We start from the raw sequence: 17459 nt of genomic DNA on the forward strand, positions 1-17459 counted from the left end.
CCCCTACAATGCAGCCTTGTTAACCACAGGCTCTGTGCTGAACCCTGTTTCTCCCTCACCCCCACCCCATCCTGGACAACCTGCATTCTTCTCTCTGCTTCTGTGAGTGTAACTATTTTAGTTCGTTCATATAGGTGGAATTGTGTGCTCTTCGTCCGTCCGTCTCTGGCTTATTTCACACAGCACAGTGGCTTCCGGGTCCATCTAAGTTGTTACAAGTGGTAGGACTTCCTTCTTCCTCATGGCTGAATAACATTCTGCCGTATGTATATACCACCCTTTCTTTCTTTTGTCTAAGTTTATTTATTTTTGAGAGATAGAGGGCGAGAGGGAGCAGGGGAGGGGGCAGAGAGAGCGAGGAAGAGAGAGATTCCCAAGCAGGCTCTGCACGGCCAGCACAGAGCCTGATGTAGGGCTCCAGCTCACGAGGTCATGACCGAAACCGAAATGGAGTTGGCTGCTCAGCCGACTGAGCCACCCCGGCGCCGACCCCACCCCGTCTTTATCCACATATCCCTTAGCGGATATGGAGTCGGTTCCCATATCTTGACTACTGTAAATAATGCTGCATGACCACAGGTGTGGGTAAAAGAAAACACCCGCTTCCTCCTGTGTGCTTCTCCCCTACCACACACGACTGCCACACTCACAAGTGTTCCCTTCACCGGGGACACCAGGTGTGTGAGGATTCCACACACGGGGGAATGTCCTCGGCACCCACTGGGCGCCCCACAGCTCAGCGCTGGCTCCCGGAGACAGCGCCAGACCCCGCGGGGTGGGGGCTCGTTCCTACGGGACTGCACCCCTGCAGGTGCAGGCCACACGTCTCTGGTTCTCACCTGTGTTGCTTCTGACTCATCAGCTGTAAATTGGGGGCCCAAGGACTCCCTTGTTGGGTTCAGTAATTTGCTAAAAGGCTCACAGAGCTCCGGGAAACCCTGAGGTCGCCCAGTCTAGTAAGAAAGAGGACAGGTGGACATCCAGATGGAAGAGCTGGTGGGACAAGGGACCCAGGAAGGGACAGCCCCGTCCCCAGCACCTCCGTGTGTCCGCCAGCCTGGACAGTCTCCACACCCTATACTTCGGGGGCTTCTCTGGAAGTTCCGTCACTTAGGCACGACTGATCATTACCTCAGGGTCCGTCCCTGCCCCGCTTTCTGGAGAGTAGACAGCGGGACGGAAGGTCCCAAGTTTCACATCGCGGCTTGGCCTTGCCCCTGACGAGCCCCCACCCAGCCGCCCCCCACACATGGTTTCGGTAGAACAAGAGGCACTCCTGTCACCCAGAGATTTACGAGCCCTGGGCGGGGGACCGGGGTCAGAGACCAAATATTAGAACAAAGGATTCTCCTAGTGTTCTGCTCAATTAGGAAACTTATGAGGATTTTAAGAGTCTGTTCAGGGGGCTGAGGGCAGAGAGCAATATATATTCTTTCTACTGTGTTAGTGTGTGTACAACTCCGAGGTCCTCAGTTCATTTCCCAGAAGTGGAAAAGTGTTTTCATAATGGCCACACCAATTTACGTCCCCACCAACAATGTGCAAGGGCTGCCTTTTCTCGTTATTTTTCTCCTCTGATGCTGGCCGTTCTGAAGTGTGGGGTGCTGTCTCATTGTGGTTCTGATTTGCGTTTCCCTGATGGTGACGGGTGCTGAGCACCTTTCCGTGTGCCTACTGCCCATCCGGAGGCCTCTGCCTGAGGAATGTCTACTGAGTTCCTTCACCTATTTTTTAAATCAAGGTTTTTGTTTTTGTTTTTTAGTATATTGACGTGTACGAACTCCTCCTATAGTTTAGGTGTTAACCCTTCAGCCCGTGAACGGCTTGCAATATTTTCTCCCATTTCATCAGGTCGGCTCTCGTTTTGTCGATTCTTTTGTTGCACGAAAGTCTTACAGTTTAATGTCCTCCTCCGTGTCTATGTTTGCTTTTGTTGCCTGCGTTTTTGGTGTAGAATTTGAGTTTCTAACAAGCTCCAAACACAGGCTGATGCCTTCTCATGCTGGGACAGTACGTTGCGTGGCTCCAGGCCAGTTACTGCCACCCTCTACGTGCCACCGAGGGAGGGGGGCCGTGTATGGAGTTTCCGTAGGGAGGGGCAGAGCACCAACGGAAAAATGAAAATGAAAATTACCCCGGGAATGTGAGAGCCCCCGGGTCTGTGACTCCACTAACCGGGACAGTCAGGTGACTCTGGGCCGGCGGCTCTACAGTGTGCGTAGTCGCCGTGACAGGGGCCTGCCCGTTTCCCTGGATGCAGAGCCTTTAGGCTGGTTTTCCCTCGCCCTTCATTGCTGCGTCTTACGGTGACACATGTCGACATGGATGCGTTGCTCTGGACGGAAATTATCCTGCCTTTGTGCTTCATAAATTCGTGCTTACCACTCGATCCAGTAAGGTCAGAGAATCTTCGGAATTAACCTTTGTCCCCTAAAGCTGCACTTTTCTGTTCTGCATTCCGTTGCTGTGTGCATGTGATTATTCATTTTTAAAAGTTCCGTGTAAGGAATGAGTTTAAAACACACGTGTCTGACTGCTTCGCTAACGCACTCTCCCCTCCCAGGACCGCTTTCCCAGGCTTCCTGGATTCTGGAAATAGATAAGGGGAAGCCTTACTCCTTTGAGGGAGGAAAGGAAGGCGGATGAGTGATGGGGGCTTTGAACCAGGAGAGTGTGAACAGAAGCCGCGCAGCCTCTTTGATTGCGGAACCTCTCCGTTCCTTGCTCAAGTGGCCTGCGCCTGCCCAGTGTCAACTGTCCTTTACAAATGTTTAAGACAGAAAGGTGCGAGGACACCACGGGGGTCATTTTCCCGACGGGAGAGTCACTGAAATCAAACTGATCCCTTATGTGATCACTAATATGTTGTTTCTTTTAATACTGTGGAAACGGGCGGGGAGGCCCCTGTAGGATTCACACATGAGCGAAGGCATTACCTTTGAATCCGGAAGGAAGCTTCCATCTTGAGCGTCCCTGCTTATGTTCTCCCAGAAATACGGAGAAACATCAGCGAATAAATCGGATCTCGTGACGTGCACTGTGAAACAGCGCACCACTTTTTCCTCCTCTCCTTTGAGAACTGGTGAGCCCCTCAGTTTCCCGAGGAGGGCCGCGGTAATTAAGTCCATGGGCAGCCAATTGCCTTTATTGAGTGTAAGTGAATTTATAGGCAGCAAGTGACACTTCTGGAGGCTTCTGTGCAGGGGCACAAGCTGCTGTCTTTAGAAGGCGAGAGAAATTTATGAGCCTGCTGACATTAATGGAGGCAGCTGGATGACATGGGGGAGGGGTGCCGGCCGGAAACCCCTCCACCCATAGATTTTTCATACTTGATGAAACACAGATAAATCTCTGTCTTGGGAGTCCGAGACGGGGGACCCGCTGAAGCAGTGTCAGACCTCACGGGAAATATTTGTCATCTGACCAGTTCTCCTTTCTATATCACCGCAGACTCTAGCACTGGTCATTTTCACGTTTGTGCAAGAGGTTTTGACAATATGCATAAATTTTTAATAGGCCCGAACTTTCCCAAATGATCTGTGCCCCCCATTTGCGAGGCACGGGTGTTTTTCTCCTCCAGCGTCCTCCATGAAAGCACATAAGGTCAGATAGCTACGTCAAATACCGTTTTATAAGCAAGTAACGTTAATCACTGAATAGATTCTGTAGGAAACTAACATTGCTTTTCCCGCCAGCTTCTGTCCCGTGTAAATCATAGAGCTCCTGGAGCTGAAGGAACTCTAGAAACGGTCTGCGAGGCACCCCACACTTGGCTTTGAACTACTGAGTGGACAAACCCAGTTCAGCTACACCGTTGGGCACAGTAATCGAAACCGGTCCCCACAGTGACCCAGCGCTTCCTTCCCTCCCGCCACACGGCTAATTAGTGGCTGTGGCCCCGGCTTTGGTCATTTCCAGGAAAATACTGTTTTCACGATACATCCAGCCACCAGATCCTTCTTTACTGGGCCTAAAGCTTTATTTTATGTTGTTTATTACTGGGACCTAAACCAACAGTTGCTTCCCGTGACCTCCCAGCCCCATGTGGCTCACGTGTGGCTCGAATGTGGCGGCCTCAGTGGACCCGAGCCCGCAGGCAGACCTGCGTGGACACGTCACTGAAGTCTGGGTTTTCTCATCCGGAAACCACTGACAATCGGAACAGTACCTACCTCGTGAGACTGTTGGAAGCATTAGAAGAGACAATGGTATCGAGTTCTGAGTACATAAGTATTAATAATTCCTTTGGAGCACCCGGGGGGTTCAGTCGGTTGAGCGTCTGACTTTGGCTCAGGTCATGATCTCACGGTTCGAGCCCGAGTCGGGCTCTGTGCTGACAGCTCGGGGCCTGGAACCTGCTTCAGATTCTGCGTCTCCTCCTGCCCCTCCCTGCTTGTACTCACTCTCGCTCTCAAAAATAAATAAACATTTTTTAAAAAGACAGAAATATATAAAATTTAAAAAGGGAAAGACAAGGATTAATTCTTGTTTAATAAAATGTAAGCTGAATAAAAACCCGGACTTTGTTCTGTTGGCCGCTGTTTCCCAGCAGAGTAGACACTCACTGAATACGTTCTACGTGAGCGCGTGAGTGAGCTGAACACCAGGATGTTCTAAAACAAAAGAGAGCCATGCGCTGGATGAAGAAACGCTGCGGGCTTCCCCATGGGAGGACAGTGTGGGCGCTTTGCCTCTAATTTTAGTTGGTTCCCTAATATAAACTATTTTCAATATGATGACATGAAAAGGAAATAAGAATATTTTAAAGAAAGTGGCAAAATGTACTTTTTAAATCAATGATAGACTAAATGTGAAAGAAAAATACATGAACATTTAAGAAGTCTATAAACGTTAAAAGGAAGGGATGAAAGAGACTTGAATAAACGGGCAGATACGCCTTGCTCCTGGTCAGACGGGAGGAGAACGCGTCTGCTCTCGGTAATTTATAGAGAGAACGCAATTCCAATTAAAACCCCAACAGGATTATTTATTGAGCTTGCAAACATGATTACGAAAGCCATTAGAATTAAAACAAGAAGAGAACAGAACAAGGCAGGACAAATGGTACTCTGTTTTCAAGTATATTATAAAGAAAAATAAGGTAAATGCATTCTACTAATATAAAAGCATAAACATAGATCGATGGAGCAAAGTAGAGAGCCCAGGAAGTGACAGAAATGGAAATAAATAGCGTATGATGAATTAACTTACAAGAAGTAATAAGAATGCAAACAACATAGCTCCAGTCATAGATTGGTTTAATTATTAAGGCCAACAAGGAGTAGAAAGCAGACTGGAGAGCTCAGCGCTCCTAGGGAGACTGGGCACAGTCCTCTAACTTACAGAAACAAAAATATTTTCAAAGACAATTGGATTGATTCCACTGTAACATTTACAAAGTGTGTGTCATAACCAAACCCTAAAATAAGACATAGAAGGAAACTGACCAGGGGCACCTGGGGGGTTCAGTTAGTTAAGCGTCCGACTCTTGATTTTGGATCAGGTGATGCTATTATGGTTTGTGAGTTCAAGCTCCGCGTAGTGGTCTGTGCTGTGCATGAGCCTGCTTGGGATTCTCTCTCTCTCTCTCTCTCTCTCTCTCAAAACAAATAAATAATTTTTAAAAATTTTAAGGAAAAGAAAGGAAACCAGCCAAATACAACATTTATTTTTATTGCGATTTATTTTACTTTGTGGTTTTATTTAATTACCACCGTAACTCCTATATGCTGTAGCAAGGAAAGCAATACTAAAATGCACAGAGAAGGACTCACCGGTCTTCCCATCCATGCCCGCAGCCGCGAGGGAGGCCAGGTGCACGCAGGGGCACAGCCTGTGTCGCTGGCCCCCAGCCCCACACACCCGCAGACAGAAGCACAGGCGCCTGAGGCTCCTCCTGTCCCCTCCTCTCTCTATGACGCACGTCGCCCCCCAGCCTGGTCCTCCCCCTGAACACCCTGCCGTTAACACCCCTGCGAGTCCTCCAGAGCCGAGAGTCTTGTGAACGCGCCGAGCAACCACAGCGTGCCCGCGGCGCGCGGGTAGAGAAGGCAGGTGAAGGCAAGGCCAGAAGCAGAGCTCTACCTGGAGGCCTCGCCTCGATTATACGACCGTTCCCCAGCAGGTGCTTGTTCGCAGGGTTTCCTTACAGCTCTTATTACTTACCGTTTTTACGAATCCAACCAGTCTCTCTGCTTTCACTGTGGGGATTTCTAATAGCAGGACCGTCGGAGGCACCCGGTGCGTGGGTGCAGGAGGGTGTGTGGGGCGAACGTGAAAGTACTAGGAATCCATCGTCTAACCGTCCATGCAAACACAGCAAGTGCTGTGATGACTGGGGGGCGCCCTGGGCATCCAGATAAGTTCAGGGTCAAGTCAGAATCCAGGCTCTTCCCATAAGGAACCGTTTGCCTTGGGATAAATCACTTAAACTCTCGCATTTTCAAGGTTCCTCCTTTGCAAAGTGAAGAGAAATGCTTATCTCACAGAATTTCTGTAAGGGTTAAATGAGAAAGTACTTTGTGAAAGGCAGGTGTGAAAGTGCTTCGTGAACCTTCGTGCGACACGCATATTGTGAGTTGTTGTCATTTCTGCTACATCCGTGGGTCCAAGGAAGGACAAGACACAGATGCACGGGGCACGAGGCAAAGGGTCAACCTCACTAGCAGCTAAAGAAGTTCAAATTCACGTCTGGTTTCCACTCTACAAATGGTGAAGACATCGGAGGGAGAGGAGAGCTGACAGGAAGAGCAGCGGAGTCGGGCTGGGTCTCCTTTCTCGGCTCTTCCCCCAGGACTTCCTGTTGGCGGCAGATTTCTAGAGGTCTTCCGGACAGCGAGCACGTGTCCAGGAGTGGAGTCCTCGCACTGATAAAACTCAGCGTGAGGAAGTATTTAAAGGACTATTCGTGAGATCTGTAAGTACCCATCCCGCATCATTTCAGGTCTGGAAAAACCACATTTTATCGGCAACGGTGCTCCGGGCTGACAAAGGATCTTTTTCCGTTTCCTGGTTTGGGAAAACAGACGCAGAGGTGTATCTGAGCCTGAATTCTCTTCTTTTCGGGAAATGACCAGGAGCTTTTCCCAGCGTGCGGCCATGACCCTGCCTCCCTGGAGAATAGCCGGTTGGGGGCATGGGGTCCAGGTGATAACAAATTATAATCCTTCCCCCTGAAGATAATGAGACATGGGCTTCCTGAGTGGAGCGTCTGGTTTTCCAGAACAGGTCGGGACTGTTAGCGGGAGATGCCCGTGACATGTGGACGTAGGTGACCCGGGCCGGGCTGGGTCACGGTGTGGCAGCTCTGGACAGGTCACGTGTCCAGGCAAGTTCTCCGCCCCGGTTCCGGCCCCGCCCCCACACCGTGGAGCCCTGGTGGGAAAATATTTCAGGTGCAAGAAGGAAATGGTTGGGATGCCTGGTGGCTCAGTCAAGGGTCTGACTCTTGATTTCAGTTCGGGTCACAAACTCACGGTTCAAAAGGTCAAGCCCCACATCGGGCTCTGTGCTGATAGCGTGGACCCTGCTTGGGATTCTCTCTCTCCCTCTAGTCTGCCCCCCCCTCAAAATAAATAGATAAACTTAAAAAAAAAAATAAGCCCGTGGCAACACCATTGCCTGAGCTACCCTGGTCCGGGCAAACGCTATTTGTACAGAAGAAAATACAGGATCCTCCCACTTCTCCTTGTGGAGATGAAGAGTGAGCAGGAGGGAGCCCCTGCTGGCCCGGAGTCAGAATGGGGCTCTGGCTCCCCGTGCCGCAGGCAGGAGCATCAGAGAAGCTGGGGGCAAAGCGTAGGGTCAAAGGCGGGGATTGCAAGCAGGGATCATGGACCAAGGATCCGGATGGGGGCAGGGCAGAAGTAGGTGAGAACTTAGTGTTCCATCACCACCACACGGTGGGCTGGCTTCATGCGTGAAGCCACGTGGGTGCTCGGCTAAGGGAGGTCGGGTGTGATGGGCGCAGGCCTTGCTCAGGAGCCAAGGGGCTGGAGGCCGTCCCCTTCCATAACTGACCCTGCAAATGGAGTCAAGGGCAGGGTTGAGAGAAGCTAGAAGAAATGTCAAACTACTGCACGTATCCAACCCCAGAACAGCTACAAGACAGCATCACCCAGAAGAGGAGTGCTCCGCAGGGAGGGGGACTTGGTGGCCCCTCGGCTTCTTTCCTTTGTAACGTCCCAAGAGCAACGTGGCCTCAGTGGTGCGCAAGTGTCTCTAGGACGTGGTACGTGCTATACTGCACACTCAGTGTTCACGTTCTGATCTTTCTAAGTGTCTTTTAGGGAAAGGATCAATTGAATAACTTTAAACCCTATCTTTTGGAAATTGTACTTAATTTGATATGAATTACCTTTTGTTCCCAAAAGCTGAATTCTTACTTAAAATAGACACAACCCCGTGGGGTATGCTAGCATTTGTGTGCAGTGACTAAATGGGAAGAGCTCAGAAACACCCGATGAACTCAGTCTTAACCTTTCTCAAGCTGCGTGTCCATGGACGGCCTTCTCCTTTCCTGCTTTTCCTGTTCCGTTGTGTTCTGTAGACTTGGGTGAAATGGGAGAGCCCTCATCTGCACGGGTCAGGTGATCTTCCGTGCGGCCCTGTGATGAGTTCCATTTTCTGCATCGCTTGCCCCATTAGGAGGTCCAGGTGCCTGGCTGAAACACCGGCTCTGGCCTTGCGGCTGCCGCGACCGGGGGACAAACGGAAGGTGGGAGGGACCCGGGAACGGCGCCTAAGTTCATGCAGCCGGTGACGCTGCAAGTCAGCAAAATGACGAAAGATCATCAAATGTCTTTGGAATCAAGACTCAAAGTCTAATTGAGGGAACACTGTGATTTCAATCATTACGCACAGAGGTAGCATATTTACCACAACAATCTTGCAGAGATGTTTTTGTGCTGAAATCTAAGTAGAGAAGATCCCCACATCTATGAAAGGAATTTCCGCACTGCACAGAGAAACTGAAGTAATGATCCAAAAACAACCTTACATCCCCGTTCTTCCCTACCCCGCTACCCAGGTGGGGAGGGCCACGCCAGGGAGCAGCTGGAAGCAGGTGAGCAGGGGAAGGTGAGGAGGGCCATGCCAGGGAGCAGCTGGAAGCAGGTGAGCAGGGGGAAGGTGGGGAGGGCCAAGCCAGGGAGCAGCTGGAAGCAGGTGAGCAGGGGGAAGGTGGGGAGGGCCACGCCAGGGAGGTAGCAGGCGTGTGTTATTGCAAGTGGAGGAACCATGTAACTTAATGCCCAAACCAGGACACGTAAGAGTGAAAGCTCTGCCATCACGGACTGCATGAGCCGGAACCTGTAAGCAGGTACATGCTTCACCTGATCCCAAGGCCACTGGTTTTCACTTTGAGTGAGAGAGTTGGCAAACTTTGAGCAGAGAAGGGGCGTAATATGGCTTCTGTTTTAAAAGGGTCGCTCTGGCTGCTGCAGGGAGTGAAGTCAGGGCAGGAGCAGGGAGGCACCAGGGCGTCTGGTGCTTTGTCAAGAGATGAGATGGTGGCCGGGACCAGCACAGGCCACGACAGGTGGTCGGACGGCAGGCGTGGTCGAAAGGCAGAGCCCACAGGGGGTGCGGATGGGTTGAGCAGAGGCATGAAGGAGGAGCCTGTTAGCCCCCGGAGGCAACCACAAGAGCTTCTGTTTTCTGAAATGGGGAAATGCAAGAGGAGGAGAAGGAGGTGTGGGGGACGGGTGAGGACAGGGGCTGAGTCTGGGCTTGAGGAACTCCCTGCCCCACGGAGGCGGGCGCTGGGAGAAGGCACGTGTAGGTCTGCAGCCTGGGGGGCTGACGAGCAGGAGACACAGTGTTGGGAGGCGTGAAGCGCACGGTACTGTTTGAAGCCATGAAACTGGATGAGACCCTGACGAACGTGCACAGAAAAGAGGCCGAGAACAGAGCCCTGGGCCCCCAGCACCCACAGCCCGGGAGACGAGGAGGCCCGGAGCCAGCAGGCTGAGCAGGTGGCCTCGGGCAGGAGAGCATGGATGGAATCTTCCTCCTGAATGAAGGGAGGGACAGTCGGGAGCTCAAATACTGAAGATAAGCCTTGCAGTCTGAGCTCCTTCTGTGTGGGGCAGAGGAGGGCAGCCTAAAGAGACAGAGGAGGGATGAGAGAGGCAGGAAGAAGCCAAGAAAGAGAACCTTCCAGAAAAGAGGACTCGGCCATCTGAAGGATCCAGAGAGAGTGGAGGGGGGCGGTGAAACGGCTGCGGAAGTCGCCAGCAGCGAACTCGTTGCCAAACTCATGGGCTGGCTTGCGTGGGTGACCGTGACAACACCGCAGCCTGGGCAGCTGAAGCAGCCGGGTTCAGTCCGCCACGGTCTGGGGCTCCGCGTCCAAGACCACCACGGCGCAGGTTCCTTGCACAGCTGCAGGGAGAAGCCATTCCAGGCTCTTCCTGGCATGCGGACGGCCACCTTCTCCCTGTGTCTCCACACAGTCCCCCTCTGTGTGTGTCTGTCCTGGGCTCCTAACTGCCCCCTGTTTATAAGGACACCCGTCACATTAGATCCGGGCCCACCCCGCTCCCTCCAGTGTTACCTCCTCTCAACTAATGCCTCTCCAACGGCGCTATTTCCAGACGAGGCCACGTTCTGAACTCCTGGGGGCTAGGCCCAGGCTGGCCCCTCTGGGAGGTGGTGGCCCCTTCCACCAGCCAGAGAAGGGACCAGCTGTCTCTGCATGGTGGGGGCTCCCCCCCCCCCCCGGGGCCCATTCAGCCAATGAGAGCAAAGTCCTGGGGAGGGTGGATCAGAGAACTTCCAGGCCAAGCACCCATCATCTTGCAATTGCAGTGGTTTGAATAATGCGAGGTTCACACCGTGTGTGGGCCCTCAGCACAGTGGTGGCGCTTCCGGACAGGGGGCCTGGGTAGGCACCGGTGGTGTTCGGACGCCGTGGATGGTGACCACGCACCATGTCCACCCGTGTGAGACAGCAGCGTCTGCCCCTCAGTGATCCTGGGACTGTGGAGACGGTGAAGACAGGAGTGAGGGGTCCATGGCGGGAGCAGAGTCCGGCAGGAACCACACCATACATGTTGTTCCCACCTGTAATCTTTCCTGATGCCATGTCACTGGAGGTCTTCAGTCACTCCCCCGGAAGTCCCCAGATGGGCCCGTGCTGTCAGCCCCCAGCTCCTTCTGCCAAGAGCACAGCGGGAGCCGAAACCATATTCTCTCCACTCGTCCCCGAGGCTGAGCCAGCGGTCCCCTGCCATTTTCACACCTCACAGTGTGCCGTCCAGAGCGACAAATCACTCGTCACCTTACAGCTTCCTCACGGTGAGCAGCAGGAGAGGTCAAGTGCGTGCCCGCTCTGAGCTCCCTGACTCGGGAGAGAGGAGGCCACGACCTCACAGCTGAACATGTGAGGGTGAGACCCACCAGACTAGGAAACAAAATAAAATTCAAAACCTGTCAGCACAGCCTAAGTGACTGCGTCACGGGACACGCGGGTCAGGGCTACAGAGAGAACCCCAGTCGGTGCAAACCCAGGGCGCACCTGGGCAATCCAAACGCTGGGAAACAACGGCCGTGGGGCCAGAGGACTCCGTGTGAGGGGGGAGGGAAGTGGAGGTGGTGTGAGCACAGGAAAGTGTGTGTGTGTGCACACGTGCGCGTGCACGTGCATGATTCGTGTGTGTGCATGTGTGCGTGCACGTGCATGATTCGTGTGTGTGCACACGTGTGTGTGTGCACGTATGTGCATGGAGGGGGACAAAGCTATCAGGCTACACTGTCACATCTAGATAAAAATTTTAAAATACATCTCTTAAATGTGCCCTGCAACAGTGTTTACAGTCCTTAAGACCGAGGCATCCAATCTCGGTTTATGGTTAGTGACTTAAACTGATGTGACTTAAAGAAACTAAGTCCTTCTATCTGTATGTCCTTTTATCTGTTAAAAATAAATACATTTGATTCTATTTTTGCAAAAAAGTACTATAAAACTATAATACATGCATTATTAAATCTTACTATGATAATTGATGTGTAACATAATTATGAATTCTATTTTAGAAATGGTACATGTAAATCCTTTTGTTTTTAGTTCATGTAAGTTTCTAGGTTTGTTCTGCATCCTTCAAAACACTCAAGCTTTAAAGTATGGAAATAAAATTAGACAATGGAGCCCCTGGTGAAGGTGGCCGTGGGGGGATGGGTGGGTGGGTGCGCAGAAGAGACAGTGCTGAAGCTTTTAGTCCAAATGTATTCATGGTTTCTAACCTGTCAAGGCCAAATGAGGCACAGAACAAGACAGACTGTGCTCAGGCAGTTTAATAAGATTTGAGATCTGAGTCTTGGGAACGAGCAGTGTCTGAGGTCGCACATATGCGTCACGCATATGACTGTGGAAGGTGAGGCCCTCAGGGCAATGGCTGGCATTTTAATCTTCAGATCACTCTCTCCCATCACCACATCCAGAATCTCATTTGTACGAATCAGGGGTCTGTTGATTGACTATATGAATACATGGATGGTTGGATAGATTGGATGGATGGATAGATGGATGGATGGATGGATGGATGGATGGACGAATGATGGATGGATGGATGGGTGAGTGGGTAGGTGGATGGATGGATGGATGGGTGAATGAGTGCATGAGTCCACCAAGGTAGCTACAACGATGGTGACTCCGTTGACAGAACCGCACACTTAACATGCGATCTCCTGCCATCACCCTGCCCCTTCATTTGGCCACATAAGCCCCATTGTATCCAGTGCCTTTCAAAGCAAAGCTAAGGAGCTGAGTCATGTTCCTATTAAATGAACCCAAAGGAAAGACTCAAGAGACCTGAGAAGTTTGTGCAGAGGATGTGACTGTTTTAAAGGCGTGAAGAATAATCCCGTGGAAACAACGGCCAACGGCAGGTGGGGATGAGCCAAGCAGCAGCCCCAGGTCAGGTCAGCGTGGCCCTCGCCACCGTGCCTCTGCCTTTCAAAAAAAGTTTCACTGAACAATATCTTTGAAGAGACAGTAAAAAATAATGGTATTAAGAAGACTTGACCCTTGGGGGACCTGGGTGGCTCAGTTAGTTAAGCATCCAACTTCAGCTCAGGTCATGACCTCAGGGTTTGTGGGTTCGAGCCCCATGTCAGGCTCTGTGCTGACAGCTCAGAGCCTGGAGCTGCTTCGGGTTCTGTGTCTCCCTCTTTCTCAGTCCCTCCCCCGCTCACACCCTCTTTCTCTCAAAAATAATTGAATAAACATTTTTTAAAAAGGCTTGACCGTTGACTACACAGCTTAACAGCCTTCGCGATGAAATCGGAAGCGCACTGGACGCCGTGGCCCCACGCCGAAGGTGCTGGCCGTCTCCACGCACAGCTGGGGGGTTGTCTGCGGTCAGCCACGCCAGCCACTTTTCGTGGAACCTCATTCTTAACTGAGCAAACAACTGCCAAACTCCCAAAAATGAACCAAATGAGCCCGAAGGAAAACCTCTGACATCACAGAAATTAAATTTTTGGAAATCTTGTGATCACCCCCGTGAGCCTGAGAGCCTCCTCGCACTTAGACATGTGGTTTCGAGACCGGCGGAATTATTAACGAATGATGAAATGCGCCAACTGTGAAGATAGGTTTTCTTCCCAAACTTCGACCGCAACCGCGTTTGGCAGCAGATTGAATACAGAAGCGGATGTGAGCAGCCGGCTGACGTCCAGGCCACGCATCAGAAAGGCTTCAAAGATGCAGAACAGCAGCGCTCTTCTATTTTTGTTTTTGGATGGATGGATACTAGAGATGTTATTGATACGAACATATCAGGGGGTTGTCAGTGCTGTGATTTGTAAGTGAACTGGAAGTGCATGTTTTAGAAATGTTTCTGTTTTCGCATCTAAGACGGTAAATACGGATAGCTAGAACGCACATAAACAAGAGCTCTTTGAGATTCTCAAAAATTATAAGAGTATAAAGGGTTCAAGAGGGCAAGGGTCTGAGAAGCTCCGTGGCAGACCCTTCTCAGCACGGCCGCCTCCTCTCACCCTTAGAGTCTCTGCTTCTCTGGACCCCTGGCCCTTAGAAATAGTAACTACACGTCCCTCCCCCAGTTGCTCAATATTCAGTTGCAAAGTCTGCGGGGCACCTGGGGGGCTCAGTCGGTTGAGCGTCCGACTTCAGCTCAAGTCATGATCTCAGGGTTCGTGGGTTCAAGCCCCGCATTGGGCTCTGTGCTGACAGTTCGGAGCCTGGAGCCTGCTTCAGGTTCTGTGTCTCCCTCTCTCTGTGTCTCCCGCTCATGCTCTGTCTCTCTCTGTCTTTCAAAAGTGAATAAACATTAAGAAAATTTTTTCAATAAATTGCAAAGTCTGCTTTTCAAAGGTAAAAATTATATGGTGACCCAAAAACTATTTGGAACACGTACAAAATGGAGCCTTGGCCTTACGGAAACCTAAAGACACGTTCATGTATTTTGTGCACTCACTGGTAGTAAATTTGTCATCTGAACAGCTCCAGCCTTCTGTTTAGTTTCAAAATCCTGTGTTTATTCTAAATTTTAAACAGGAAGAAATGATGTGTGCTTCTGTCTTCATTCCTAACTTAAGCACACAGTGTCTCAATAATTAAAAAAAAAAAGAAAGGAGGAAAAATGCAATCTGTTTTAAAGGGAGGAATGTCCGTCTCACAGTAACACTTACCTAGAGGAAGCAGACCTCTGGGACCATCTCCCGGGCCCTCCACTCCTCGGAGGCAGCGCGTCCGGCCGTGGTGGCCTGACGTCTGTCCCTCATTTAAATGAGCATAAACGGATCAGCTAGTAGTGGAATGCCCAGTTTACAGTATCCCCCAATGACCAGAGTCCACCGGGAAGACCGAGGCACGCATGCAAAGACAAAGGGCTTTCTTACGGGTTCGAACTCAGACTCACAGACTTTTCCAGCACAGTGGATCCGTGCTGTGAGCCCCGAGCAAGGGCTGAGCAGGGATTTTTATGGGGTTTGGGGAGGGGGAGTTAACAAGAAATTGTGACATAGGTACAGTGATCCAATCATTATTACACAATATTATTGACAGCAGATTTAACCATTCGCATGGTCTAGAGTGTTCGTTACTTTTGGCGGGATCCAATGACAACATTTAGAGTACCTTTAAAATCAACCAATTACAGGGTGAGCCTAGGGTCTTGTTCGGCGACTACCGGGTTAACTTTAACATTAGGTAACAGGGTCCTATCTAAAGTTCCCATCTGCAGGCCTCACCCTTAGGAATGTGGAGAGTGGTTGCTGGCCTTCCCTGATTGGAGGTTGTGAAGGTGGTCTCTCTTGCTGTAGGCAATGTGTAACTGCCTGTTAGTTTCAGGGACCTGAAACCTAGGCCTTCTAGATCACAGGGGAAACTTAAAGCCTGTCATAGAGTCAGTCTGGTTTAGACTCGTGTTCTTACAGTAGGAAACATTACAGAGAGGCCGGAGTTCAAGTCCACCTAATCTTTCTCTTTTGCTTCCTCAGGAACTTAACAGGCACGTTTCCTGACTACCCTAATGCAGAAGAAGGAGGGTCAGCGGTTATTTTTTCCAACAAGACCCCACAACAGGTATGAGTGTGCTTGAGAAACAAAACATAAATATATTGTGACCCCAGGTCTTTAAACTGGAACCCGGATGGGCGCGTAGTGCTGGTAGGTTTGGGTTATCTCCCTGCACACGGTCACAGGGAAGCACTTTTGGTGTCTCACCAACGAAGTGCTTTTACATTCGTTTCAAAATGAATTCGTTCTTTCCCCCGACTTACCCTTGAAAGAGACGTGACAGCACGCGGAGCCCCCTGTCTTGGTGGGGTCTGAGCTGCGTGACCTCAAGGGCCCTTCCTGTCCTGGCCCCTCCCTCCCCTCGGGGTCCTCTCCTGCCCCCATCTCCCTGCCATGGACTCAAGCGGTCCGCTCGCATCTGACGCATCTGATGCAATTGACTTCTAAAGCTATTTTTATTCATTTACTTTTTTCTCCATTCTTTTATTTTAATACTTTATTTTCAAATTGGTTTCCATAAAACACCCAGTGCTTCTCCCCACAAGTGCCCCCTACCATGTTATTTATTTACTTTTAAAGTTTATTTTGCGGGTGAGCAGGGGAGGGGCAGAGAGAGAATCCCATGCAGGCTCCATACTGTCAGTGCAAGGCCCAGTACGGGGTTGGAACTCACAAACTGCAAGATATGACCGAGCCAGAACCAAGAGTCAGATGCTTAACTGACTGAGTCACCCAGGCCCTCCTAAAGCTATTTTTAGAGATGTATTAATAATCTAGAAACAGGAAAACCGTCCTGTTTCAGAGTATTGATCTTAGAAACCAAGAGAAGATTTACATCATACCCAGCAGTGGAGTACTAGAAGCATTGTCATTAAAAGTGAAACTCAGGGGCGCCTGTGGGGCTCCATTGGTGAAGCTTCTGGCTTCAGCTCAGGTCATGATCTCGTGGTTCGTGGGTTCAAGCCCCACATCGGGCTCTGTGCTGACAGCTCAGAGCCGGAAGTCTGCTTCGGATTCTGTGTGTGTGTGTGTGTGTGTGTGTGTGTGTGTGTGTGTGTCTCTCTCTGCCCCTCCTCCACTTGTGCTCTGTCTTTCAAATATAAAATAAATGTAAAAAAAAATTTTAAGTGAAACTCATGCTGATATACCCAAGCTGATATACTTGACTACATAAAGCTCAAATGGCAAAAAAATATATATCACAATTGAAATTACAATCATATAATAATCTGGAGAAAATATTTGCAACATAGGTGAAAGTATCAATCTTTCTTAGAAAGATAAAGGGTTCTTAAAAAATAATAAGAAAAATCTAAACACTGCAGTAGAAAAGAAGGGGGAAAACATTACCTTCACTTAAAAAACTTACAGCCTCACTAGCAAAGAAACTTAAATGTAAAATACTGTTACTCCATCTCCTTTCACCTGTAGGGCTGGTAAGAATTCTAAGTCATGGTACTCACTGAAGTTGGTGCGCGTGTAGAGAAAAGTCACTCTCGTACGTTGTGGCTGGACACGTAAATGCAAATAAGCATGACATTTTTGAGGGACATGGACCAAATAAATATGAGATGTTGAATGTGTAAACTCTTGGACCCATAAATGCTATTCAAGGAATGTATACTAAGCACGCGGTAAGACAAGTTGCCATAGATTGGAGACAACAGACTTCCTCCATGAAGGGCCGAAGGCTCAGTACTTGAGTGGAACGCACGCTCTACCGCAGCTACTCAGCTCTGCCCCCACGTGAGAGTGGACCCGGACAGTAACTAATGAATGGGCATGGCCGTGTTCCAATAAAACTTTATTTACAAACTGGGCAGCAGGCCAGATTTGGCCCGTGCAGTATGATTAGCTGCCCTCTGCCCTACGTGACTGAAACAGAGAGGGCACAAGGAGGGGAGGGGCAGAGAGAGAGAGAGACACAGAATTCGAAGCAGCTCTAGGCTCTGAGCTGTCAGCACAGAGCCTGATG

The 17459-nt window shown here is 50.2% G+C and overlaps 1 protein-coding gene across 2 annotated transcripts in view; it reads left to right on the forward strand.

The window, feature by feature from the left end:
- Positions 1-17459, forward strand: part of IQCA1 (IQ motif containing with AAA domain 1) — a 137128-nt gene that overhangs the window by 42790 nt on the left and 76879 nt on the right. For both annotated transcript variants that reach the window (XM_029933556.1, XM_029933557.1), the window contains one exon: positions 15466-15550. In XM_029933556.1, coding sequence (XP_029789416.1) covers positions 15466-15550 — 85 coding nt within the window. The remainder of the gene's footprint in view (positions 1-15465; positions 15551-17459) is intronic.

This window comes from Suricata suricatta, chromosome 3 (genome assembly GCF_006229205.1).
Source record: "Suricata suricatta isolate VVHF042 chromosome 3, meerkat_22Aug2017_6uvM2_HiC, whole genome shotgun sequence".
NCBI classification, from domain to species: Eukaryota; Metazoa; Chordata; class Mammalia; order Carnivora; family Herpestidae; genus Suricata; species Suricata suricatta.